This window comes from Colletotrichum spaethianum (assembly GCF_022836535.1).
Source record: "Colletotrichum spaethianum MAFF 239500 DNA, contig20, whole genome shotgun sequence".
NCBI lineage: Eukaryota > Fungi > Ascomycota > Sordariomycetes > Glomerellales > Glomerellaceae > Colletotrichum > Colletotrichum spaethianum.
This window is the reverse complement of record NW_026054790.1, coordinates 477,234-503,390: the sequence shown is the minus strand read 5'-3', so window position 1 is coordinate 503,390 and position 26,157 is coordinate 477,234. Positions and strand designations below refer to the sequence as shown.

Here is a 26,157-nt window from a genome sequence, read left to right as displayed (position 1 = left end):
TTGGCCCAATGCCTTCACGTCGGTACTTGAGGGCTTCACTTGGAAAATCAAGCTTTGAGATGGATGATGAGTGAGACTTTCCAGCTAAAGAAACGATTTGGATATTCATGCTGGAAGAAAATCTTTTTATTTCTTAATGGCTTCACGTTTGCCCCATCAGCCCCTCCCTGGCACGCACGTGTCCGTCGTTGTGGATAGACACAGGTCTGTACATCTTTAGAAGACCGGTACGTTCCTTGTTAAGTACTCATGCCATTTTGGCAGAGTCCTTTTGTACGGGTTTCCTTCCGTGGTCAACTGCAAATCCTCAATGGCGCTCCCCCATCTGACCAACTCTGATTCCCCATAGGCAGTCTGCATAATAGCGAGACCAAAACCCATGCCGTCTGTGGACCGGACACTCGCAGGTAGGGTGATCATAGGATAGCCAGCCTGGGCAGCGATCTGGTACGTTTGGCCAACGTCGGGAGGTACCAGAAGTCCGGCCAGTCTTGAGCCATTGGTCGATGCAAGAGCACCGTCAATGCCGTTTCGTGTCGACTGCTGTGTAAACTTGACAGCCTGGTTGTAAGTCTCGTCCTTGATGCCCTTCGACTCAAGGGATGCAAGGAACCCATCTTGGCCGGAGTAGAACGCGGCAGTGCCGAGTGGCCAAGGGTTTCCGCCTTCGGTTCCATCGTTGTTATAGTTGAATGCGATGATATCTTCAAGACTCTTCATGTCAGTGTTCTCCAGCTCCGAGAGATAGGTTTTGATGTTGTTGTAAAAGTCGACCTTTACAACGGTGTACTCAGATTCATTCGGGTATCCCCTAGTCGTGCCATAGTCCCAATCCCAGCCATCAGGGCTGACGAGTCTCTCATAATTGATGATCTCAGTGTTGTTGATGATGGTCGCCCCGGCAGAGGTGATGAGCTTGAGGACTTTTCCCAGAACTTCCTTTTGTTCATCGTCTGCATAGACCCAAAAGCTATTCCAAGGCAGACCGAAAGTGGCCCCTTTCAGAGCTTCCTTTGTTGAAAGAAACTGCGTATATCCTCCCTCTGGGGTATGGCCCTCTTGAGGCAATGTGTAGTTATCTCGTGGATCGATTCCATAGATTGCATCGAAAGCATACACCGCATCCCTGACAGTACGTCCGAAAGTTCCTACAGAATCTTGATGTTCGCTTTCGGGAATGACACTGACTGAAGTTAGCTCACCCTCCATTTCACTATCTCAAAAGTCCAGCATACCCAGCCCGAGAAGTAAGGCCAACCGTGGGCTTGAATCCTACAATGGCGTTGCGCTCCGCAGGGTTGATGACACTCCCGTCCGTCTCCGTGCCCAACGAGAACGCGATGGCGTTCACAGCAACACCAACAGCACTTCCCGTACTGCTTCCACCTGGGTTAAGGGTGAAGTTGTACGGACTTCTACACTGGCCGCCCCGTGCAGAGAAGCCTTCGGAGTAGTTGTTGCTGCGCATATCAGCCCACTCACTCAGCGCTGCCTTGCCGAACAAGACTGCGCCTGCATCTCGAAGGCGAGCAACCACATGAGCATCGCGAGGAACGATGCTACCTAGAAGAGCAAAGCTTCCAGCTGTTGTTTCCATGTTGTCCTTGGTTGCGATGTTGTCCTTGACTGTAAACGGAATCCCATGGAGAGGACCGCGGACCTTTCCAGCCTTTCGTTCTGTGTCCATCTTCTCGGCAATCAGGAAGACATCCGGGTTGATTTGCAAAATAGAGCTGGCTCTCAAGTCAATTTCCCCGACTATAAGTTCTCCAACAGAAATCGGCATTGCTGGCATTTTACTTACTGGATATACTCTTGCGTCTGGTACGTCCGTTGAATGTAGCAAGAAACTAGCTGCTGTGAGGTCAAGGTCCCCGCGTCCATTGCAGCTTGCATCTGGTCAATGGTGGCCTCCTCCAACGAGAATGACCCACACAGTGGCATCGGGAATAGGTCCACGGAACCTGCATTTTCTAGCAAGGGAAAAAATGAAGGGATCGTTGACGATGAGTTACCAGGCCATGTACTAACACCAGTATAGGAGCTGACCCCTAAGGCTTGGAGGCCCATCACCATCGTATACCAAACTGTAGCCCGCTGCATCTTCGAATAAGTGGATGAACCTTGTGTTTGATCAGGTCCTTTTGGACTGCAGGCCATGTAGAAAAGATTAGCTACCGACTGAAAACGGAGGGCCAAGTCACACAACCATGGTCGCGTGTCCTATCTGCCGCTTTTAAAGCCTCACATCTTAGCTGATAAGCTGCTGTGCATCTTGCCCCGCCCCGGGATACCTTTCCGGACGGTATATTGCTGTGGGGCGGATCATCGCTCGTGGTTGGTCGCCATCAACGGGCCGTGATAGGAAATGATAGGGTAGTTACATACGTAAAAGCAAGCGTTGGTTTTGAGTCTTGCAGGGATTAAACGAGTTACTGAGAAGACCTCAATAGTGTTGTTGCAGTTTGCGGTTCTAAACTCAACATAGTCATTTGCTATATGCGTGTCTAGACATCTGGCAACGTGCCAGGGCGAGTTCCAACTGTGGGCTGTTGTAGGTCGCTTCGTTCAAGGAAACCATGTCGAACAACCATAAGAGGGCCCTGGCTGCGTCTCCATTCCCCCGATGGTAAAATAGTTTGTGATGTATACGTCTAGCCCAATGAAATTCCTAAGGTACTTTCTATCTGACAGTCGTGTTTATGATAAACGAGATTACCTTGGGCGCTCTTGTTGCACACTGGGCAACACACGCACTATCTCTCAGGACACCCGTCTTCGCTATTACCCCTCCATTGTCTCGTAAAGGGGCTTACTAAAAATGAGTGTCGGTCTGCAGCAGCAGACTGTATTTGGCTGTAATCCCACTAGTGATCTGTGTCCTGCGCTACCAATACTCGTAAAGCAGTTTATCTCTACTTTGCCAACACACCTTTGGATTCCACGCCGCCCAAAAGTCATTTCAATTCGTCTATCATCGCCAGAATTTGGCACCAGGTCGACTCCAAGTTCTGGGTTCAGGAGGGGAGATGATGTTTCCGTCTAGGCTTCTGTTGTCGATGACCGTTGCGGTTTGAGGTGCTCCTCGGCCTTCGGACCTTTTCATATCCACTGATAGACTGGGTGTGATCTTTTACGACAACTTTGAATCTTGCGGATTGCTAACTTTGTAGCAGATCAGGGGGCGATGAGAGTCAGAGCGATGACAAAAGCCAGTATCTCTACGTAATACGTTCGACAATTCTGGTAAGGACCATGCGAGTCATGGAATTAGACAATACCAATTATTGGAACTCAACGGAGGTCATCAGCTGCTGGAACCTAGAGAAATTGAGCTGCTATGTCTTGCCTCCATGGTGGAAATGAAAGTTCCGTTGATGCCTGTGACACAAGCGCCGTGTTCAGGACGTCCCAAGAAATCATTTGTGGGTAGCTGTAGGTCTCTTCCACCTTCTCAAGATCTCTGAAGCGTTTTACAGAAAAAACCAAGATGCATGCAACAGAGTCCGGCTCACTAGAGGTAGTTTTGAGCACCTGACGAGATGGTTTGAAAGCCGAATTCAGGGGTTGCGCTGTGACCGTGATCAAACTTCTCTAGGACCTTGTGAGCCAATCCAACAGTAAGCGAGGAGATCTATATTAGCAAAAGTGTGTCTTAAAGATTCCGGCATGGCGGGAAAATTGGTACAAAGCGTGGGCAGAGATCTTCCCGTAGCATACGAGCTGAATGACCGCCACTGCACTGGCAACTATCCGTTTCCCCACTTTTGCGGTGTTCCCGGCTTCAATCGGTCGGCGATTTAGAGCGGCCAGGTGCCGGGTTTGGTTTTATTGGCACCGGGGCGCCAACGGTCAATGTGTCGGCCGGCAGAGAAACCTCACGTATTTTGGGTTGATGGATGCCCTCAGAAACAGACATCATTGAAGATCCCCAGTGAATCGATGACTAATAGCGGGCGAGCATTAATGATGTCATGGACCAGCAATCGAGTGTGAGATACAAAAACAGAGTCATCTCCCAAACAGAGTTTCTTCAATAGCTTGGAGTAATCACTGAAGGAGACACAAGCACAAACCCACTTTAACAATGACATATTCACGAATCGGTGTGGTGACTGGCGCCAACAAAGGCATTGGATACGCGATTGGTAACCTTCTTCCTATCCCCGGACAACGTCATGACCATCTGCTCACATCTCCGAACACTAGTCCGACAGCTTGCGCTGCAATACCCCAAATCTCACTTGAACAACGGATCGCTCCTCATCTACCTGACGGCCAGAGACAAGTCTCGCGGCGAGGAGGCGCTTAGCAACATCCAAGGTGATGCGGATATCAAGCAGGCTAAGGCCCTGTCTGCGCACGGCGGTGCTGCCGACATCAGATACCATCAGCTCGACATCTCAGACTCCAACAGCATCTCAAATCTTGCCTCGTTCTTGAAAAAGGAGCACCCCGAAGGCGTCGACTTTGTCATCAATAATGCCGGCATTGCGATGCAAGGATTCGGTAAGTGATCAACCGACGTATTCTTCCGATTGTACTTCTGACGATGCAAATCTAGACTCAGATGTGGTGAAGAACACTCTCGCATGCAATTACTATGGCACTTTGGAAGCGACGCGAGCTTGGATCCCTGTGCTCAAGTCCGACGGCCGCATCGTCAACGTTGCGTCGATATCCGGATCACTGAGCAAGTACTCGCCCGAGATCAAGCAGCGCTTTCTCGACGCATCATCGGTTTCTGAAGTTACCAAACTCATGGAGGAATTCACTGTCGCGGTGGAGGAGGGGACACATGAGAAGGACGGGTGGCCGAGTGCAGCGTACGCTGTCTCCAAGGCCGGCGAGATTGGCATGACGAGGGCGATTGCTCGAGAGCTCAAAGGCAAGGGAAGCAAGCTTTTGGTCAACTCATGTCATCCAGGCTACGTAGTGACTGATATGACCAGAGGGGGAGGCAGCAAGACGCCAGACCAAGGTGCGCAGACTCCAGTTCATCTGGCAATTGCGGATATCGATGGGGCGACTGGAGAGTACTGGTCTGATGAGAAGGTTGCGAAGTGGTAAACCCTACGAGGTAAGTATCGGCTATAGGTTTGACTATAGTAAATAAGTCTTCAACCCAAATTATTGTAGCAAAAGAAAAACAGAATCAATGACCGACCTCGGGCTCCTCGTGAAGCGGTGCGAGTCTCTGAGAACCTCAAAAAATGAGGTCCATCCAGGATTCGAACCTGGGCCTACGGAAGAGACTGAGTATGATCAGAATCCGACGTCCTAACCAACTAGACTAATAGACCATTTTGATTGGTGGTTGTTGCTAGGACGTCTTTCTGGTGGAATCATGAAGCCCTTGATCCCGACGACCAGCGTGGAGCACTTTTTGGCTCGCACTTGAGAGTAACACCTGACTGTATGAGGACATTGAAAAGACTGCCGAAATTTTTGAAAAAGGGATGATGGAAAGATGCAGTGGAAATCCCTCCAGGGCTGGCCGTTTTGTGAACCGAGTCTGCGGCTTTTTTGAAGCTGTTCAACTCGCGACCATATTTCCCGCATGTTTACGATCTCCGCACAGAGGCTTAGAACCCAGAGACTTCCAGCTGGCTTCTTTCATAAATGAAAACAAGGCCATTGACTGCTATGGAAAAGCATGTGAGCACCACTCACGGATCATGGGCTAACAATGTTAGAATGATGAAAACCTTTGCCCCGCGGGGCGCTGCGCGCAAGTGGATACGCTTTTTGTCACTGCCCACCCAAGATCCAAGGGCCGTTCGGTGACTTGCGGGTCGTCTACCAATGCCTCTGGGTTCTTAGGGCGGGGAGCGGTTCCTGCGCCTGCGAAGAGAAGCTACACAAAACTCCCCGCCAGTTTGGCCGCGGCCAAAATCCCGCCTCCCCATCACCTGCTGTTGACATGACCTGGGCTCTTTGCTTGTTTTCCAGATGCGTAGAAACATAGCAACGTGCTCTGCAAACACTCTTGAATGAGATCAATCTCCATGCTGATACAATCCGTGAAATTCCCTTCCGTTAGACCGCAAGCTCATGGCCGGCCCGATGACCCCTCTAACCCAGCCACCAAGACAATGGCGTTCAAACTCAATTCCTTGACAGGAAAGGGCGCTTTTTATTCTTATTTTTTATTTTTTGTGGCTTGCGACCTATGGTAAAGGACTGATTGTCATCGGATGTTGGCGAATGGCACCTCTGCCTTTTCTCATGACCCAGACAGCTCCAGATGCAGTTTACGACACGCGCGAGCCAAGGTATGCTGGATAGTGATCACCGGCAGTACTGAGCCGTAGACTTGCAGTCTCAAAGATTGCCATTGGCCTCTTTGCACAGGTCAAAGGTGGGGGGAAGGGGAGCGTTCACCAGGGATCTCGCCAGACCAGCTCAATGGCCAGGGATATGCCCTGGGTCAGGAAGAAACTGACCAGCTTCACACCTTCACATTTCGCGACAACCGACTGTCCTTCTCAAGCCTGTCATTCAGCCATTGGCTCATCAACTTGTCACCCAATAAGACACTCGCGCCTCAAATTGCCGAGTAATCATTGCTCGATAACGCGACGTAGAAGCCATTGCACCTCCGTACGCCAAGGAGTCCTGACGGGCTGCTACGGCATGGCATTGGCTTCATACCTCTGCCAAGATGCCAAGAGCCGCAATCAAAAAGCCAACGGTAACGCAATCGGGGAATGGCAATGAGCTTCCTGGCCAGGCGGGGGGCAAGGGACGCGAGAGTGCAGCCGACTCGACCAGCCACCCGCGAAACCAACGAGCAAAGGTTCTCCTTGGGTTGCGGATCAGAAGCAGGCTTGATGAATTTTAGCACGCGAAAGCCAAGATGCTACCAATGTTCCTGTGGCAGAACGCGCATCCCTCGACAACGGGGGAAACGGAACGGCAAGGGCCCACGACGATGCGGCCCTCTCGGTGTCTTGTCCCCCCCAGCAGCCAGCCTCATTGCTTGTCGCTCATCCCAAAAAGCTTCGCATTCCCTTGGCTCAAGGATCCATCGCAATGTTATTTGATGGCCTGAGTCTGGGACCAGGCATGTAGTTCAAATAACCAGAGCTGCCACTTATGCGGCGACGGCAGCTGGGAACGACACCTTCACCCGCGCGAAGCACGCCATTCCAGTTCGAACCGGCCTCGTTGGTCGCTTCGAGGTTTTGTTCGTCGCAAAGGTAAATCCCTCGTTCTATCGATCGCACCAGGCGCGAACTGGCGCGTTGCACTGCGTGGGATGAACATGAGCCGGACAGACCGATGCCAAGCTGCCGGGACGCGCTGACGAATGATGTCGACGCTGATGATGGTCCTGCGCCCGGATGGATAGACTGCTATCAGTATGGGACAGTGATGCGCTTCCTGCAGCTTACCCAACCGGGTGACTCTCGACAACTCTTGATCTTCCTTCATTTCTCCCCATGCATCCTACGCACAGTTTGACGTATGCAACCAGATTAGCGGACGGCGATATGGCCGTCATACAGGGGCGCGTTGAGACCGTCTCTCACTGTGCCTCCTCGGGGTGCCTTGATAAGACCCATTGTCCCTCCCCGTCACTATCTATCCTGGGGCTCTATCGCGTCATATCGCATCTGTCCCCAGGCGCCCCTCGCAAGTAGCAGTGGGTCATCCTTTACCTTTCTCCGTCTTTAAGCAGTCGTTTCTGAGTGGTTCGCATTCAGGGACCGCCGTGACCAGAAACATTTGGCGCAGAACTTAAGCTCAGGGAGCCTGGACCCTGCAAAGGTTGAAATGACACGTGCCGGCTGGTGTTGGTACTTTATGATTGTATTGGATGAGTACTATGAGCATACCTTGTGTACGAAGCATTACCAAAACTAATTGGCAACATTCGGGAGAAGTCGCATGACACCATACACAGAGATGAGAGGAGGTAACCTTTCGCGAACATGGGACTGCTCGCCGCCGCCGCCGCCCCCATCCTCCCCCAGTCGCATCCAGGCCTCTTTCGGACCCTTTCCACGTTGGATGTGATTCGCTAAAGATCCGCCAAAAGAAGAATCCGCTCTCTTGCAGACTCACCAACTCCACCCCCTCCCCCCCCTCCCCCTACCCCCACCATTCCGCCGCTCTGTTAGACTGATTGTTGCTCTGTTCGGTGCGACGCTGCAGTGTCCTGTCGGTCCCTGATCTCTGGGAATTTTTGGTGCCTTTCTTAAAAGGGATCTGCAGCCCCCCGGCGTTGGGCGAGCGAGAGATGTCTTCTTGGCTTCCTTGCTTCTCTTTATTTCTCTTGCAGCTCTCATCGCTCGATGTGTGTCTGACCTGTATGCCCTCAATAGTCTTGACTAAATCAGAGATTCTCGACGCTACATCGTGAACAATCACATGGAATTCAAGGTCCAGTTCTTCTCACTCCTCCTCAAAGCCATTCGGTAAATCGAAGGCCGCATTCCTGCGTCTTCACCAAGGCTCCCAACTCTACCCGGCTTGCCCAACCCGATCCTGTATATTTTGTCGGCTTCGAAAGCATCCGCTCGTGAGCCGTCCCAAAGGATTCAAGACGACGCCGCGCCGAAGTCCCCCACTAAACCGGGGTCAGTCCCCCGCATTCTCCTACTTCTTCCACCATGTCATCCACGGGCATCGAGCGCGCAGGGCACCACGGCGACCCGCCGAATTATGGCTACTCCCATCACGGGCGCTTCCCCGATGAAAAGGTCGTCGGCGAACAGTACGGCGAGCCCCTGGACGGCGGCTTTCGTTCCTCGCTGGACTCGAGCAGTAAGCAGGATCATACCCATCGCAAACTCAAGTCGCGCCACATCCAGCTGATTGGCATCGGTGGCACGATCGGTACGTCTCATAAGCTACGATATCAAGAGAAGTGAGACTAACACATGTATAGGAACCGCTCTTTACGTACGTTGGAACTGCGCACTCCCCGATTGACGATTGCACTATACTCACATTTCCTGCAGGTCCAAATCGGAAGGGGTCTGCTCAACGGTGGCCCAGCGAGTCTGTTCATAGCCTTCAGCGTCTGGTGTACCTTCATCCTGGCCGTGACTCTCAGCATGGCCGAGATGGTCACTTACCTCCCCATCTCGAGTCCCTTCATCCGCTTCGCCGGCCGCTACGTCGACGAGGCTTTCGGGTTTGCTGCTGGTTGGAACTTCTTCGTCTTCGAAGCTGCCCTGGTCCCCTTCGAGGTCGTCGCATGCAACCTCATCATCCACTTCTGGAGCGACGCCGTCCCGGCCGGGGGCATCATCGCCATCATCCTCGTTTTGTACGGTGTCATCAACGTCATGGCCGTGCAGTGGTACGGCGAGACGGAGTTCTGGGCAGCGCTCGGCAAGTTCCTTCTGATCGTCGGCCTCATCATCTTCACCTTCATCGTCATGCTCGGCGGGAACCCCTTGGGAGACCGATTTGGTTTTAGATACTGGTATGAACCCGGAGCTTTTGCGGAACTCTACTACAGTGGTTCCCTCGGCAAATTTCTCGGATTTTTGCAGTGTCTTATCCAAGCATCCTTCACGATCGCCGGGCCAGACTACGTTTCCATGGCCGCCGGCGAGGCGGAGAACCCGCGCAAGATTATGCCCCGCGCCTTCAACGCCGTCTTCTACCGTCTCACTTCCTTCTTCGTTCTCGGCTCTCTCTGCGTCGGCATCTTGGTACCCTACAATGACGAGGAACTCACTCGCGCCTTCAAGGACGGCGAGCCAGGTGCCTCTGCATCTCCCTACGTTGTAGCCATGAACCGCCTAAAGATCGGGGTCCTGCCCCATATTGTCAACGCCATGGTGCTCACGGCCGCATTTTCCGCAGGCAACAGTTACGTCTACTGCGCTTCGCGTTCGCTGTACGGACTTGCCCTCGAGGGCAAGGCGCCTGCGCTGTTCAAGAGGTGCACGAAGAAGGGTGTTCCGGTCTACTGCGTCATCGTCGTCTTGCTCATCGGACTTCTGAGTTTCCTCCAGCTCAGCGCCAACACGGCCGTCGTGCTGAATTGGTTCGTCAGTCTGGTCACCGCTTCGCAACTGATCAACTTTGCGTGCATGTGCACGGCGTACCTGGGCTTCTACCGCGCTCTCAAGGCTCAGGGCATCAGCCGCGACTCGCTGCCATACAAGGCCTGGTTCCAGCCGTATGCCGCCTGGTACGGTCTCATCGGCACCTTCATCATGACTTTTGTTAGTGGATACACTGTCTTTCTGCCCCTAGACGGGTATTGGAACATCCCCGACTTTTTGTTCTCGTAAGTTCAACACGATTGCCTCCAAACCATATAAGACAAACGTTGACACAACTAGATACACCATGGTCGGCATCTTCCCCGTCTTGTATCTTGGTTGGAAGATCATCAAACGCACCAAGATCTTTAAGCCTGAGGAGGTTGATTTGTACCGCAACAAGGTGCGCTTGCTGAAGAGCAGTCTACATTGTGTTAGAATGTGTAATGCTGATTCCTTGAAGGACGAAATTGATGAGTACGAGAGGACTTTTGTACCGACACCGCCGGCGTAAGCTATCATCTCTTGCAACATTTTGAGTAACAAATTGCTGACTGGTTCAACAGAAACATTTTCGAGAAAATACTGGACAAGCTTTTCGGCTGAATCCCCCGATATACATCAAATTTCAGTTTGTGTCTCGAACCTTTTAGGCGTCTGTGTTTAAAGGTCAGGAAATTATCAGAATACCCCATGGATAGAAACAATATGCGGGGCGTTTATATAGAAAGACTAAGATGCTCCGAAAATGCCTCATGACTTGGCTCGTCCAACGTGCAAAACATGTTAAAAGATGTCTTTGAACAGTCTTGGTCGCTGTCGTTGAAGGACCTAAATACTCTCACTATGAATAGGATGATCAGTATATCCAATAGATCTAACAAAAAGCTGGGCACTCTCCAATAGCCGTTTCTTTGCGTCACCCCTGGCATCACGTCCAACAAAAGCGCTGTGTGCGTCTTCGAAGTCAAGCCCCGCAACGGCCGTCCAGATGCCATGCACGGCCTCGGGTGAAAGCGGGATCTACACAGTTCGTTCAAGTCAGCTTTTGATCGCCCCGTCTTGCAAGGGGCGCAATCACTCACCATGTTTGGATATGACCACATGAACGCAAAGCTCGCAGTCCCCGGGGGCCGGTCTACGTGGTATACTCCGCTAGGCACTACCATGACGGAGTCCGCCACAAACAACTTCTTCTCGCTCTTCCACAGCAGCACCGAGCTGCCAGGAAAATGGCCTGCGACTTTGACAGCCAGAAACTGTCCGTCGAGTAACTCCGTCTCCTGTCCTTCCCATAACACATGGGCGTCTCCGCGGCGCGTAAGCCATTCGCCGTCCTCAACCGAGACGTAGACTTTGCAATCAAAGGCCTCGGCCCAGTGGAGCGCGGTAGAGAAGTAATGAGGGTGGGAGATAACGATGGCGGCGATGCCACCGAGGGCCTTGATGCGGCGCACGGTTTCGTCGTCCAGGTACGTGATGCAATCCCAGAGCAGGTTGCCGGCGGGTGACCGGAGGAGAAACGCACGCTGGCCGATGGCGACTTGGGGCTCGGTGCGAATGGCGATAACGCCCGAGTTATACTTGTCTTTAGTAAAGACATTGGTGTACTTGTTGGAGTCTTGGAGCTCGCGAAGGGTGGTGAACCATTGGCTGCAAGTGTCAGTCTGCTTCTAACGGAAGGGCAAAGGAGACTACGCTTGGAGCTTACCCGTCTTCAGCGACGTATTGGCGAGGGTCGTCGCATATCTTGCATGATTTGATTGCGTGGCTGTCGAACTGCACGCCGCAAGTACCGCAAATCATGAGATCCATTTTATTACTGGTGTTTATGCAAGGCCTTGCCAAGAACTACCTTTAATCGTATCCTGCTGTATCAACTCAGAGATTCCAACCCCTCATTCGGAGGGGACGATTATCATATCAGGATTAGTCAGAGTCAACATCACGAAGCTTAGTCATAACAAATGGGATTGGTCAACGTTCAGTATTCGCTAGAGTCACGCGACAAGCGAACATGGCTTCAATTAATGGTCAGTGGATACATTAGAAATTGCTTGGGAGAAAACGAGGAATAAGTAGTACATAGTGTGAGGGGAACCTTTTCGTGGGAAAGTGGAAAATTATTAGGCCAACTTCCCGTGGATTTGCAATCGGCAGACGCTTTGGTTTTACTCACTCGTAACATCGAAGAGTTGGCCAGTTGGTAAGCAGGTCCTGGAAGTGCTAAGAATGTAAAAACAAACGCCCCATACGAACGAAATTCGGTACGATTACGTATATAGAAAGACGGTAAGGAGTAGAACGTATTATACAACTTATTTAGGACTCAGATATGCGTTTATAGCTAGGCGGGGTTTACTTTGCGGTATTTAAAACTTTAGGTTGCTCACTTTCTCAAAAGCAGAACCGCATTGGGTTGATTGGTTATATAATTAATGAATTATTCGCTGAGTTCTTAGAGTGATATTATGGCTTCATACAGAACTATCGAGACGTCCTCGTACGACTGAGAACCTAGGCATTGGTGCAAATCAGAGCATCAAGCCACTTATTAGTGCACCCCGAGTTGATCTGTGTGTTCCCTTTGCGAAGGTTGGCCATGGTGATGCCGGTCTTCGACGCAGTGGCATCACACAAGTCATCCGAGATAACCTTGTGGAAGCGGCTGCAGCTGGACACGATGCAGGGCATGGGCGTGGCAGCGCCGGGGGTGCCGACGCAGGCGTAGTAGTCCTTCAGTAGGTTGTTGCAGCCTGTTTTTTGGGAAGAAAAATGTCAGCGGCGAAGCCAGGAACGATGAGTGTGCATGAAGGGTTGGACATACCGGAATTGATCTGGGCGTTGTAGCTGCGGAACATCGCGACGGTGATCTTGTTCTTGGCGGCAACGGTGTCGCAGGTGTCGCCAGAGGCAATCTTGTACCACTTATCGCAGTTCCCTGCAGCACCGGACTGCTGGGCCGTCTTGGTCAGCCCCGGTGCGGTGGTGGTCTTTGCTGTCGTTGTTGGCGTGACGGTACCGGGCACACGGGTGCAGATGTAGTAGTCAAGCCAGAAGTTGGAGCAGGAGGCGTTAATATCGGTATTACAGGCTCTCAGCTGGGAGACAATGATGCTGCTCTTGTAGGCGACGACATCGCACGAGTCGCCGGACTGGTACTTGTAGTAACGGTTGCAATTAGCGGTGGCCCCGGCATGACGGGAGAAACGGTGGGGCCCGTGGCGGCGCTGGTCATGGTGGAGGTCCGAAGGGCGGTCGGCGGCTAGGTGGTGGTGGTAGGCCTCGTGGAAGTAGAAGCCGTAGACAAAGGCTGGGTTGGGGGAGTGGTGGGACCGTCAGGAGTGAATTTGCCGACGACGTAGTAGTTCTTACCGGCCTCGAGGTTGGAGAAGGTGGCACCGGGGTTGATGTTGATGAACTCATTTCCGAGATGCTCCAGCCGGACAATAGGCTCTCGCATGTCTCGCCGCTGTCGGCCGGCATCTCGCAGAAGCACTCGAAACCGCGGCGTACGTGTGCCCCAGCCGAGACTAAGGCTGGGCCGAAGAGGAGGCTGGCCGCCGCCGCCATAAGTTGAAGACGCGTGAAGTGCATGCTTGCTAGAGTCTGTCTGGTGAGTAACGAAGGAATTGATCAGAAACCAGAACCCGTAGGATTGCGCTAAATGCGAAGATATCCTGTGTTTGACTGAAGAAAATGAAGTCTGGTGATAGTTTGCTGCCTGCAGTCATGGCTTTGCGAGGCGAAGATGAACTTTTCCCTCCAAGACCCCCAATCCCAAGGCTCTGCAATGCACTTCTGCAGGGAGACAGACTGACGGGGCCTTGTTCTTCGGGCGAGATCATCTTAGAGTATGCGGCTCTTAGTGTTGAACAGGGAGCAAAAGTTGGACCCAGGCGCGGCAGGGGTCGTGACGTCCCACGCTCCAAAGCGCCCTTACATACATAAACCACGCACGCGCTGCCAATGTGGCAGGATCAGGCCGAGACGGGAAACGGCATTACGCCAAGCGGGCCAAGCTAGCCAAGCGGGCCAAGCATGCCGACACTGTTGATCCTGGTGATGCGGTACGCAAAGAAAAGGAGACTCCGCGCTGACGGGAAGAGCTTGACCCGGAGCTCCATGTCGGAGGTCAGGTTGCATCCCGAGCGGACGCATAGCGGAAATCTTCTTTCCTCGTCTTTCTCTCCCCGCATCTTTGGTCGCTTACGCGGGACTGCAAGGCGGGAGGCCAAACTTACTTTACTTCCTAATCGGGGCATAACAAACAAAGCTGATTTGACCGACTATACACCCTGTAGTCAACCGTAGTCACTTTCATTTCCAGGTATTGACAACTTCGCCGTGCAGCGGCTGCAATTCCCGCAAGATCACCATCGCCGTCAGAGTCAGAATCACCGTCACAATCCTCATCACCACCGCTACCAACAGCAGCAGCAACAACAAAAGCAAATACCACCATGCGTCTCGTTTCCCACACCGTCTGGTCCCTCGTGGGCGCGTTGGCCTACCTAGGTGCCATATCTCAAGCCGCCGACGGCGTGCTGGATATCGGCCTCGTCTTCCCGCGCCAGAACGAGACGTATGCGCCAATGCAAAGGTTTCCCATCATCTTTGCACTTCAGAACGCCAAGCTAGCCCAATATCTCGAGCCCATCGTTGACCTTGACGTTCTCAACGGCTCCATGACCATGCTCGACAAGATCAACGAGAGGACCTTCGACCTCAAATGGGCAAACTACACCAGGGAGCCCTACCTTCTCTATGCCTTCATGGACTTCGAAATCGAGGGCCCTCTGCAGCTCCTCTGGACGACATGGTGGAGACGGTGCGACGAGAGTGGCGGTGAAGTCCGCATTGTCAGCAATAGCAGTGACCAACTTCGGCTCCACTTCGACATCAAGCAAGGCGCCCAGAAAGCCGACCTCGTTGAGGCGACGGCCAACGAGGAGAAGTGTCCCCCCAATGTGGGAGTTGTTATCGCCGTGACGGACAAGACACAAGATGTCCCCAAGCCCCTTTCCGGCAACGACCAGTATGGTACTTGTGCATTCATCGCCTCCCCCTCTCCAGCCCCGACCTCGAACCCCTGCAGAGTCAAGATCGACGAGGCTACGGCTGAGAGCATGGAGGCTGACGAGCAGGCTCGGAGATGCAGACGTCCGAACCCACCTTCTGGTTGCCCAGAGAAGGATAATGCTTACCAGAAGCTGGCCGTCGCAGGGGGCGCAACCCTCGCGGCTGCTCTCGGCGTCGCCGCTTTCCTCCTTGTCTGATATGACTACTGGTGGCCTCCTTTCCTCCGTTCCCCCAACATCTGTTCCAGCCGGTCCCTGTGCCGCATTTTTCTTTTCTTCATGTAGTCGGTTGTATAGGTGCAAGGGTCAGCATCCAATGAAACGAAGCTAGTCAGTTGGTCATTTCTCTAATGCTTACTCTATCTCGCTTCCCTCTTCTCCCATGCACTCGACATGTCTGATGACCAGTACCCGTAGGTTCTTGGCAGGAACATGCCTCATGATATGTCGCTTTTTTAGGCTAGACTATGGGGTCCGAAGGGGAAGGGGAAGAAATGTAAGTTCAGTAGGACACTCGAGATGCTTATTCAACATGCTGCTCATTCCACGCATCGAATCCAACAGCATGACCATTTGGCATGCAACATATACCTAACTCTCTACGTTCTTTTACGTGGAAACGCTGGCGTGAGGTCTTCTCCATGTGGTTCAGTACCGCTAGGGACCAACGCCTGAGCTTCTCCGAGTCTCTCGAGCGAACGCTCAACTCGGGTTTCTCGATGGGCTGCGAGATGTTGAACGGGGAAATGGACAACTCAGACTAAACGATGGAATCCCCGCCCGGTGCCAACGGCGACAGCTCTGGGTGGGCGGCGCAGTTCATCGGGAACTCCATTATCACGATCCATAAGATGTACCACACATACCGCGAGACTCTGTTGCAACTGATCGGACCATTCGCCAACGGCGCCGACAACATGGAACACACGTTTTCGCCCATCCCCGAAGACAAGACAAACCAGTGGCTCAACATTTTGATTGATCTCTTGAAGATTGAAACTCTCGGCGGCTCTCAAGACGCTGCCGGCCTTTTCCAAGACCAACTCCGACACGTACGACAACACCAAGGACACTGTTCTGATGCTCATGGGTCAGACCACAACACTGGCAAAGGACATGCTGTCGAGTCCCGACCAGGATAAGTGGATACAAGCGACAGTTAAGTCCAGTGAGTAGATATAATCGTTCTCTTGTGCTTATACTAAGTGAGCTGGGTGGTCAAGTACTCATCTACTATAGTTTTACTATAGTTTTACGTGGTTGAGTCACCACCTCACTCCTGACTTCGAATGTGCTAACCCCCTTCCCACCCTCTTCAGCCACCCTCCGGGACACCTTTCCAAAAGAGCTTTCATATAGGGCAGTCCAATCTGCAACCTGTTTGCCTCCTTCTGGTTTCGTGACCGTAAATGCTGCGTCAGTACCCAAGCCACGGCGTTTTCTTATGGCATCTATTGCCTTACCAGTTTGTTTGTTTATAACCTTTTTATCCTGTATAGAACGCAGGTCGCTAAGTTTTAAGCCTCTGTTTTTCCACATGGCTTCTAGGATCTCGTTAAGGTGAAGGTTTTTTGGCTTCGTATAGTCATAGGCGGTCCATGCTGCTTTTACTATGATCTCATCCTCATCAAGGTCGAGTTCAGCCTTAACAACAGGGTCAACGTCCCGGGTGTAGCCATTCGTGTAGACATCTCTGTCGGGACAAAGATGTCTTTTTGGACCCAATAGGCCTCGTTTCCTAAGGTTAATGAGAATTTAGCGCTTCGTTGATATTCGGGAGGTTTCCTACTGCAAGCTTTATAGACGGACACAAGTCAACAAACCATAATCACACAAACAAATCGGGGGAAGAAATACCGCGCATAGTACAGGGCTCAGGATTAGAGCAGTTATTAAGAGAATTGTTTTAGATAGAAACTTTATTGCAATGATGAGCGGAGGTGAGAAGGCGCGCTTTTCGCTTGTTGTCTCTTAGTCTTCTAATCTTGTAAACAGCTTCGGGGTACACTAGCAATTAATACAATACTACTAACTGGCTGTGTGCTTGTGTTAGAGTCATTGTCACCAGAACCCTCGTTTTTCTTGATGAAGGCAAAATTAAGTCTCTTGTTATGATGTATCTCAATAACAGTGGACCGTGTACTTATCCTTCAATGAACCATGAGACGGGATAATCATGAACGTGCGCATTGATTTTGCACTGCGTTAGAAATACCGCTGTTATGTAAGTAGATAGGATAGGCCTTCCCTTGTCTTCAATAGGCATGTGCTTTATCATGTTATGGCTCTCGTCGGTAACGGCGTAACCGACGATCCGGCGTAATTTCCGAGTGTACCTGTCAAATTTAATAAGGCAACTCCGAGAGTTCGCTTCAGCACGAATCTTCCAGTGTTCATTGTTGAAGTAGTAGCCTTGCGTAATACTTCACTTGGAAAATACAAGCCACTTCAACCTCACAGGCCTACTGCATACGGCAGGCTTTTAGCACCACAAGACCATTGTTGGCCAGAAGGGATCCAAGATTTTCCGTACTGGTCTCCACAGCAAGGATGTTAAGAAGATAATTCTTCGCAACTTGGCTATCTCTCAGGCCAAGGACTCAAATGGCGATGCCATTGGTATAGAATCCTCGACAACATCCTGGTTGCCCACCGCGATGTATTCTCAGATTTAAAAGCAAGGTTGTCGGCGCTGCTGGCCAGACCCTCGGTTTTTGATCAATGACGCAAATTGGGGAAGTAAACGGGTTGCCACTGGAACTTTGAGAGGGAGTAGACATCAGTGACTGTAGGAATCCACCCAAGGTGCAATTTCGTAGGTGTTGTTTGTTAGGTGTCTCTATTTCTTTTGCAGCGCAATGCGTCATGTAAATATTCCTGCTCAATCAACCATTTGTTTCTCAAACACTCTCAGTACACTGCCAGTGAACTGACTAGTTTCCTGTTATGTAGTCGATGGCCTATGGGATTTCCAACAAAGCTGTCTATCGGCTTTTGTGTTAACCATGCCAAATATGTTATCTTTGTGTATCGTTCGTTCAAAAAGACATCTGCAACAGCTTGCGTCCAATTCAGTCACACAACATAGGGGAATCTTAGGCTAACCTTTGGCAAAAAACCGGGCTCTTACTTCGGCGTTTGAGACGCAGTGAGGGTTTGGATCATCAAAAGTTCAAGATATGTATTTACAGTCGTCAAATCATGTACTATGGTTTAATGAATCAAAACACTTTTCCAGTCATGGAAATCCCATCGCATTCTGCCAATCTTGCAGATATTGTACATTGTCTAATCAGCAGGTCCAAAAAAACTAAGCCCAATCTGCTTCCAAGTCAGACGGCACTTCAATATTGACCACCCAACCCTGTTTTCTTCTTCTTTCCAAACCACCAAAGTTGCTGCGATGTGATTTTCAGTGCCAAAGTCCCAGCAAGTGCAGGTGGGTGATACTGGTCCGTCGGTTTTGTGTCTTGTGGCGTAGGCGGTCTTTCGGTCAAGACTCGCAGGGAACCACGATGGTCACCCAGGCTGGTAGAAAGTCGGGGTTCGTAATATTATTTGTCTTGGCAAGCTCGACGGCTGTGGTGTTAAAGTCGGCGGCGATCGCGTTGAGACTGTCGCCCACAACGACCCAGTACCAGCCCCAGCCAGGGTTGGTTTCATCATGCTTACAGCCGCGCTTGGAAGCAGCCATGCCGGTAAAGGCAGCGAAAGCAAGGAAAATGGACGTCGAACGCATTTTGGGAATTATTATGACTGAGACGTGAGATCGAAAGAGTGTGAAGCTGGAAGAGTTTGTTAGATTGCAGGTTTGGTAGAAGAACGAGCTCAATGAGTGCTCGGGGTGGCCGATTCTTCAGGTTCTTATATGCTTGGGAAACCCGGTCCTAAGTGGGTGTTGATCTTTTTTTGGCTGCTGCTCTTGCAATGCTGATGCTTGTACCGTGTTAATAGCATGACTTAAGTAGTTGTCACACAAATATGGCGAGCAGATCTGTCCAAAGTGAGTTAGCGTATTTTCCGCTCAAACTCAATTTGGGTCTTCAGGTCCCAACTCAAGCAAGAATGGGACATTCATAATGCGAGGTTCTATGTGAGGTTCATCTTTGTGCATCTGACATAAATGCTGGGCGTCATCCTGCACTACACTTACAGATACTGCGATATGCAATTAACATAAGTTCTCATTGCATTTTTCCTCCATGCACTAAATTTTCCTTTTTGTTGATGAGTACGAGAACGGGGCAGGGCTTCCTGCTCCCATTAGGTGGTCTTCGCGTTGCTTTCTTTCATCTCTTAGCTCAGCATGGTCTGATGAGGTGTATAAAAACCTCTCTAGCTTGGGAATCTCAGATCAGACTCGAACAGTCGACACACACTCCACTGACTTTTCTCTCCCAAAGGAGAACCAAGGGAATATCTTTTCTGTCTTTCGTAATGACCAGCACCCTGATCATACCTACACGAGAACCCTGGGAGTCTCTACTTTATCCATCGTATCGCGGCCAAACTTGATCAGGTCAGAATTAACCTGATTAAGACAGCTGATTCGCGACCGGCTGAAGGCATCTTGCGTAGCCATAATGGGAGGTTGGGGTTAGTTGAGCGTGAATGGCCTCATTACGGTGAAATGGACCCAGCCTTGCAGTATATGATAGATGAGTTAGTCTAGCTACTATCCTGGAGAATATAAGAACTGTATGTGGGTTTGTAGGAACCGTGGACAGATAAGTTTGATTATTGGCAGGTGGAGAGAGAGCGGGGTCGTCATCCCTTTCGTTTCTTTGTTTCTTTGTACGGATAGCTCGTATAACCAGAGCAGTTGACTCAAAGACACTCGGTAACCAATTTTCTGGTGGCTGCTGGCAGAAACATGAATTGTGAGTACCAACCCCATACGACTGGCCCTGTGTGCGCTACCAGTACAGACTCCTGCGTCGGAGTTTGCGGCTCGAACAGTGGACTGACTCAGTGGACTCTGCAAAGGATGGGCACAACGATCTTTGTGACTGCAAATGTTAGTAGCAGAACTCAAATTGGCCAGCCGAGTGCGATAGTCAGTGAAAAGGAAACGAGGTTGAATAGGGTGGTCATTTCGGTTCCCTTTTTACTCAACACGGGGCCTAGAGAGATGCCCAAAGGGAATAGAACCGCCGGGACTAATTGAAGACAGAGGACAGGCCTATATTCCAGGCTGACATTCGTTGGAACTAGATGCGCAACACAAGGCTCTTGACGCGAATTGTTTCGCGGGGGTTTTTATGGGCACATGGTTTTATTCATTATATCCCATGTGATAAATCTAAAATGTACAGTGGTCCAATCTAGTGTCCCCGCCAATAGTCATTACTCCGATATATTAGGTATTGTGTGTTTACATGCAAGCAGCGCCGTCAATGCCGATGACCTTGCCGTTGATCCACTCACCATCCTGAGAGGCCAGGAAGCAGACGACACGGGCAATGTCGATCGGGAGACCGACACGGTGCATGGGGGACCAGCCAGCAGCGTACTCATCAACACCTTCGTCGTCGAGCTCAGCGCCACCGGGGATGTACTCGCGGCAAACGTCACTATGCTTTTATCAGTTTTGCGCTCCAATATGATGAGGTATGCAGAATGTTCTTACCGGTACATGTCGGTCTTGATGCCACCGGGGGCAACAGCGTTGACAGTGATCTTCTTGTCACCGAAGTCGATGGCCATGCAGCGGACGAAGGTCTCGATGGTACCCTTGGAGCCGGAGTAGACGGCGTGCTTGGGGACACCCTTGGCCTGGCCAGTGATGGAGCCCATCAGGATGAGGCGGCCACCGACCTCGAGGTTCTTGTAGGCCTCACGGGCGACGAAGAACTGGCCACGGGTGTTGATGGCGAAGACGCGGTCGAACTCCTCGGGGGTGACATCCTTGACGTGGCCGAAAGAGACGACACCGCTGTTGGAGCAGACGATGTTGAGCTTGCCGAAGATCTTCTTGGCCTCCTCGAACATCTTGACGATCTGGTCGACGTCGGAAACGTTGGCCTTGATGGAGGCGGCGTCGGAGCCGGACTTCTTGATGGCCTGGACGACCTCCTCGGCGGTCTCGGCGCTGTTGGCGTAGTTGACAATGACCTTGGCGCCACGGCGACCGAGCTCCATGGCCATCTCACGACCAATGCCACGGCCTGGGAACCATCATGTTAGCACAGAAATCAGACGAACGGACCCTGAAAATGCGCCCCGCAGTGTGGTCTAAGCTTGCTACTGTTCGGCTGCGGGCTCTCCCGCAGAGTGCATCCCGTTTAGGAATTGTTTAGAGACGTACCGGCACCGGTGACAAGAGCAACCTTGCCCTCAAGGGACGCAGAGCCCAGACCCAGAGGGCCGGGGATGGCGTCGTACTTGGAACCCTTAGAGTCGGAGGTAAGACCAGGCATTTTGAATGGTTTTATAGGTTGACTTGTGTCGGAGAAGTGTTGGTGTGACGGTTGCGGTGAACTGGATCGTGGAGATACCGGGAGTCGTTTGGATGAGAGAGTGATTGAGTTCTGTGGGGTGTTTCGAGATTGGATATTTGGGTTGGATTGCCGGGTCTTAAGTACGACATCTCGACATATTGAAATTCAGTCCGTTCCATGTGTTGTTCTATTCTCGCTGCCAGTTTGGACCCGCCTCACCTGAGGCCGTTCCTTTGCTTGCGCCCGGATGCCCGTGGAGAGACGACCGGACTTGGACGTGCGCGCATCGGACGTCCGTGAAACGACACCGTTCTACCTGCTAGTCTCCTAGTTCCTACATGCACATCGCTTCCCGCACCAAAAGGCGAGAGCCGAATGCACGCCACATTGCCTATGCATATTCTTTTTCGCCTGATGTCCCTCCACTGTCCCTGAGCTAGCGTTGCCTGGCCGGTCCCTTGGCGCCACTCACGACCGACTCGCTCCCACGGCAACACGGCCGCTCCCCCTATTGTACGAGTTATTTTGACCGCCCGGACCGAGCCCCGGACGCAGGCCAAGGCGGTTTGTCCCAATGCAACGGACCCCTTTGCTCGGCTTTCCGCCTACATGTAAACACAAAGATATTATTCGCTTCCCTTGGAGTGCATCACCAACGCGAGCCGCCTGTTCGCTATCGCGGTCGGCGCGACCCCTCTGGTGGCCCGTGGCTGCACGAGCTTTGGACCGCCCTACTCGCGCTCTTTCGCTGTTCGGACGACATGCAGCTCCCCGATGCGCCCAGAGGACTATGGGGCCGCAGGTGTCGGCTGCGATAGTCTCGAGACAGGTGATTCGGGGTCTTCCCCCGGGCTCCACCTCCACATCCCGGCACGGATCACCATCACAAGAGCACAACATGGAAGGTTGCCGCTCAGCTGTTGAGCATGGCGCCGCCACGAGTCTCAACCCCGTCCGAGAGGATCAATGCTACACCCGCATCTGTGACTCCGTCTGGGTGTTGGGAAGAAGGAATGCGAAAGTTTGGAGGCCTACGGATAGACTTCAGTGAAAACCCGCTCGTCTTACCAGGGCCCGCTCCGCATCGCCGACGATCCTTCACCGATAGTGCAAGATGACTATGCGGTTGTGCAAGCTTTCGGCCTTCGCATCTACAGTGTGTATGACGACGTAAGAGTGTGACCATCCGATGATGAGGCATTGCAAAGGAAATCTCGTACTTGGCCATTTTCGAGGGCATGTCATCCGAGAAGTGGCTACGACTGTTCGAGACCGAAAGCTCGGGTTCTTCACTCTCTCTAGGCACGGCACTTGCTTCCGATCCTTCGACGGCGCCGGGGCCTGTCAAGGACCCTCTCCAAGCCGGGGCCGTCAAGAGACACGCTTCAAGGTGCACGGCGAGAATGTCATCCCGACTCAACATGTTCAACCCGGACCCGAAGTAGACCCTCTCCTAGCCGGCTCATTCCTGAACGAACCAGCAAAGCCGAGGAGAGCTAGCCACTCCGGGCCTACACTGAGTTCTATATGACAAGCCGATCATGGCCCGGGCCGGAAGTCTTGACCTGGTGGCTGCGTTCCCTCGGGCTGGGTCCTCTGTAAACCACTGATGCCGGGAACCCCCTCGCTGGGAAGATTTCCTATCCCGGCAATCCCATCGACGGCACTCCGAGACTTCTGGCATGGCGGAGCATTTCCCCTACGGCCTTTGAAAATTTTTCCAAACACGACAATTTGCTGCGGTTTTTCGGAATTTCACGGTGCTCGCCACCAACATCCAGACAATCTCGTGTACGTTTTGGATCGGTCATGGACGAAAGTTCGAATTGACCACTTGCTCCAAGTCGAACCTCTTCGCTACATGGGCTGGAAAAAAGGCTCTCGAGCATTTGTCCCTCGTAACGATGAGTATGCCATGCTTCCTTGACCATTTTCATCCTCAAGGGAATGAGGAAGCTGCACGACACCAACGCAACAGCTATGCATAGGCTCGAACACGAAAGCTTCTGCCAAGAGCGATTCGGAGCAGTCGAGCCTGATAGCTTTTGAGCAAACCTCCAAGGCGCACTCCTTCCATCAAAGCCCCCGGGTTGGCGCACAGCCGATGACTTTATACTTGAGGTAATCGCCGATCCCTTTACGCCCAGATGCTCTGGGTGCAAGACGACCTCTGAAGGCTTGCGCCAGGTGTCGACTCAGAAGATTCGCTGGAATAAGCGTAATTATCGTCTCTTAGGCTAAATGAATGATTCGAGATGCGTCCCGCACCTCGACCGTTCGGGTCGTCCTGTATGCTGACCTGTGACATTAATTGTCCCTTGTTCTCACAAGATTTCCTTGGCCCTTCCAACACTAAAGATTTCTCTGCGTAATAGTGTTGCGCTGTCAATGTTGAACCGAAGTTGTGTGTCCACACTGCAAATCTTAGAATCCTGTCAGCATGTCAGCCACTTTCCCCGATCGGGATGGCTCTTATTTACAACCGTGACAAACCTCTCTCGTATTTTTAGCCTTGCTCGCTAGAGTTGGCAGGGCTTATCTCACTGCGATCCTTCAGCTGAGCAGCCAAGAACTCCGCAATCCTTCAAAGTGCAAAGCCACCTTCCTCCCCAGCACCAATGCGCGGGTCGAGGAAACGGGCAAACTGCAGTTTTGGCACCGAGGCGTCCGTCATCGACAGATGACACGCCCATCATACTTGCACTGTGCTGACCTTTTGTCTCTGTCCAAGAGGCTTTATGGAATCATGCATGGTAGAAGTCTCATGATCGCATTCATCTCCCGTTCCACGCTCGGGTTGACCGGTTCCATTGTCTTAGCCACTGTGCCTTCAAGGACAAATCGCGGTCCCAAACCCTCTTGGAACATTCCCAAAAAGCGCCGCAGACGTTGGACAGATCCAGAGAACATGCGCTGGTCGTTCCGCAGCCGATAAGGCGAGAAACTCCCCGCCTCCACTGTCTACAAACCTGCTCCAGATGCCAAGTGAACCGTTGCTCTTGGGTGATGCTCCCGAAAGAGGCTGTGGACCCGCAAGTGCGAGATTTGGGACATCCTTCGATGCGCCGGCAGGGACGTTATTCGTCTGCCTACAACAGATCGAGAGAGAGCTGGGCATGCTGACGGGTGCATCGCCAGTCCAGCCCCAGTCAAAATGCGAGTTCCTAAAAGACCACCCCGGCCGACGTGCTGATCAGCCAAATGGAAGTTGGGCTGCATGCCAGCTGTGGGCCTCCTTTGAACACGCTTATATACATCTCGTGACGGTATGTCTTGACTTAACATGAGTGTGCTCACCAGCGTCTTTAAGCTTGTCGCTGTATCCTTTCTCATGTGCATCTAGTACATCAAAAGTCAAGAGCAAGCGGCAGACAGCATTTCGCACAAGAGACCAACCACTTCCTCGAAACCCCATACAATGTCCGTCAGTAGCAGCCTAGGTCTTAGCTGCCCACGAGGCGGCGATTTCTACATCTGCGAGGGCAATACGACCGAGTTTCTGGGCTGCTGCGCTTCAAACCCATGCGCCGATGGCAGTGGAAAGTGCCCGACCAAGGACCTGAGAATATCCTCGTTTAACCCGGACAAATACGCAAACATTCCGCCTCAGGGATGCGATGATCCGAGGCCGGCCAGCCAGTTCTTCTACACATGTACCAACAACGTCCCGTTCATCGGATGCTGCGCCAAGAACCCTTGTCAAGAGCCCGATGGCCTCTGCCCAACAGACCACCTCATCGGGACGACTCTAAGCTCCGATGCAGTCAACCGAACAATATTCACTCAAGATTCTTCCTCTTCTTCGTCAGCCTCTCCTTCCAATAACTCTTCAGGCAACGCTCTTTCCGCGGGAGCTATCGCCGGTATCGCCATCGGGGCTGCTGTGGTCGTTGGCATCATCGTGACGGTAATCTGGAGATGTGGATGGCATGCTAGGAAGCGTAATGAAAGACGGGAGCCTGCGTGGGAGCCTGCTGCTCAAAGTGCTCACCCGAGTCATCATCCGGACATGGGCTACACGTCTCATAGTCCGGCCCTGTACGATCCAGCACGTGGTAAGTTCCTCTAAGCATTCACTGCTCGTAAGGACAAAGAAACTGACATGCGCAGCATCTCACATCAGTTACGCAACAACCGCCGCCCCCAACTCGTACCCGTCCACATCACCGCCGCAGTCACCCTACTTCCCCGTCAAGCACCCGGGCTCTCCAATGTCAGTCGATGAGCGTCATCTCTCCACCTACACGGACAGCAACGTGAGCTCCCTCAGCGGCCACAACCCTCGGCACCTGAGCCAGTATTCCGGTGTAGGAGTGGATTTGCACCCGGTCAGCGAGCTGGACGGCATGGAGCAACCAGCCCCTAGAGCCGAATTAGGTGACGGAGCTCCTGCCAATCTCTACGGCAAAGGGGGCGATCGATAGGGATGGGTGGTTAACAAGAGACGGTATTTCCACTTATCAACTACAGGCGAGGCGTTTTGGAGTTTAGTGGCACTAAGCATTCTCGTTTTTCCATACAAGCACTGCTTCTCGGTGTATGGTTGCTTTGGTACCGAAATCACGCTACGAACAGTGCAACGATTGATCATAGTAGATAATTGTAAAGTTTCATGAAGGACAACAT

The 26,157-nt window shown here is 52.0% G+C and overlaps 11 protein-coding genes and 1 non-coding gene across 12 annotated transcripts; 6 read left to right on the top strand and 6 right to left on the bottom strand.

Moving 5' to 3' along the window:
* Nucleotides 1–216: 216 nt before the first annotated feature.
* Nucleotides 217–1,944, bottom strand: ColSpa_07846 (putative amidohydrolase YtcJ; the record flags this gene model as incomplete). The annotated part of the gene is made up of 3 exons (XM_049274058.1): nucleotides 217–1,183; nucleotides 1,236–1,733; nucleotides 1,805–1,944. 3 exons carry the CDS (start codon nucleotides 1,942–1,944, stop codon nucleotides 217–219), a joined length of 1,605 nt encoding a protein of 534 aa, XP_049130015.1.
* A 2,143-nt stretch (nucleotides 1,945–4,087) lies between these two features.
* Nucleotides 4,088–5,070, top strand: ColSpa_07845 (carbonyl reductase [NADPH] 1; the record flags this gene model as incomplete). The annotated part of the gene is made up of 3 exons (XM_049274057.1): nucleotides 4,088–4,148; nucleotides 4,285–4,509; nucleotides 4,565–5,070. The coding sequence occupies 3 exons, from the start codon at nucleotides 4,088–4,090 to the stop codon at nucleotides 5,068–5,070; spliced, it is 792 nt and encodes a 263-aa protein (XP_049130014.1).
* Nucleotides 5,071–5,216: 146 nt separating this feature from the next.
* Nucleotides 5,217–5,303, bottom strand: ColSpa_tRNA_208. The gene is given in 2 exon segments: nucleotides 5,217–5,251; nucleotides 5,266–5,303. It is a non-coding gene; the product is annotated as a tRNA-Gln (tRNA).
* Nucleotides 5,304–8,618: 3,315 nt separating this feature from the next.
* Nucleotides 8,619–10,259, top strand: ColSpa_07844 (general amino acid permease AGP2; the record flags this gene model as incomplete). Its single annotated transcript, XM_049274056.1, has 3 exons — nucleotides 8,619–8,844; nucleotides 8,897–8,910; nucleotides 8,970–10,259. 3 exons carry the CDS (start codon nucleotides 8,619–8,621, stop codon nucleotides 10,257–10,259), a joined length of 1,530 nt encoding a protein of 509 aa, XP_049130013.1.
* Nucleotides 10,260–10,317: 58 nt separating this feature from the next.
* ColSpa_07843 (uncharacterized protein) lies at nucleotides 10,318–10,524 on the top strand (the record flags this gene model as incomplete). The annotated part of the gene is made up of 1 exon (XM_049274055.1): nucleotides 10,318–10,524. The coding sequence occupies one exon, from the start codon at nucleotides 10,318–10,320 to the stop codon at nucleotides 10,522–10,524; it is 207 nt and encodes a 68-aa protein (XP_049130012.1).
* A 317-nt stretch (nucleotides 10,525–10,841) lies between these two features.
* On the bottom strand, nucleotides 10,842–11,825 carry ColSpa_07842 (uncharacterized protein; the record flags this gene model as incomplete). The annotated part of the gene is made up of 3 exons (XM_049274054.1): nucleotides 10,842–11,033; nucleotides 11,096–11,663; nucleotides 11,722–11,825. The coding sequence occupies 3 exons, from the start codon at nucleotides 11,823–11,825 to the stop codon at nucleotides 10,842–10,844; spliced, it is 864 nt and encodes a 287-aa protein (XP_049130011.1).
* Nucleotides 11,826–12,527: 702 nt separating this feature from the next.
* Nucleotides 12,528–13,473, bottom strand: ColSpa_07841 (lysM domain-containing protein; the record flags this gene model as incomplete). Its single annotated transcript, XM_049274053.1, has 3 exons — nucleotides 12,528–12,766; nucleotides 12,838–13,323; nucleotides 13,386–13,473. The coding sequence occupies 3 exons, from the start codon at nucleotides 13,471–13,473 to the stop codon at nucleotides 12,528–12,530; spliced, it is 813 nt and encodes a 270-aa protein (XP_049130010.1).
* A 1,000-nt stretch (nucleotides 13,474–14,473) lies between these two features.
* Nucleotides 14,474–15,289, top strand: ColSpa_07840 (uncharacterized protein; the record flags this gene model as incomplete). Its single annotated transcript, XM_049274052.1, has 1 exon — nucleotides 14,474–15,289. The coding sequence occupies one exon, from the start codon at nucleotides 14,474–14,476 to the stop codon at nucleotides 15,287–15,289; it is 816 nt and encodes a 271-aa protein (XP_049130009.1).
* Nucleotides 15,290–15,858: 569 nt separating this feature from the next.
* On the top strand, nucleotides 15,859–16,267 carry ColSpa_07839 (uncharacterized protein; the record flags this gene model as incomplete). The annotated part of the gene is made up of 2 exons (XM_049274051.1): nucleotides 15,859–16,052; nucleotides 16,084–16,267. 2 exons carry the CDS (start codon nucleotides 15,859–15,861, stop codon nucleotides 16,265–16,267), a joined length of 378 nt encoding a protein of 125 aa, XP_049130008.1.
* A 2,317-nt stretch (nucleotides 16,268–18,584) lies between these two features.
* ColSpa_07838 (uncharacterized protein) lies at nucleotides 18,585–18,830 on the bottom strand (the record flags this gene model as incomplete). The annotated part of the gene is made up of 1 exon (XM_049274050.1): nucleotides 18,585–18,830. The coding sequence occupies one exon, from the start codon at nucleotides 18,828–18,830 to the stop codon at nucleotides 18,585–18,587; it is 246 nt and encodes an 81-aa protein (XP_049130007.1).
* A 1,635-nt stretch (nucleotides 18,831–20,465) lies between these two features.
* Nucleotides 20,466–21,510, bottom strand: ColSpa_07837 (trimethylguanosine synthase; the record flags this gene model as incomplete). Its single annotated transcript, XM_049274049.1, has 3 exons — nucleotides 20,466–20,664; nucleotides 20,721–21,258; nucleotides 21,399–21,510. The coding sequence occupies 3 exons, from the start codon at nucleotides 21,508–21,510 to the stop codon at nucleotides 20,466–20,468; spliced, it is 849 nt and encodes a 282-aa protein (XP_049130006.1).
* Nucleotides 21,511–24,949: 3,439 nt separating this feature from the next.
* ColSpa_07836 (uncharacterized protein) lies at nucleotides 24,950–25,955 on the top strand (the record flags this gene model as incomplete). The annotated part of the gene is made up of 2 exons (XM_049274048.1): nucleotides 24,950–25,586; nucleotides 25,642–25,955. The coding sequence occupies 2 exons, from the start codon at nucleotides 24,950–24,952 to the stop codon at nucleotides 25,953–25,955; spliced, it is 951 nt and encodes a 316-aa protein (XP_049130005.1).
* Nucleotides 25,956–26,157: the final 202 nt, after the last annotated feature.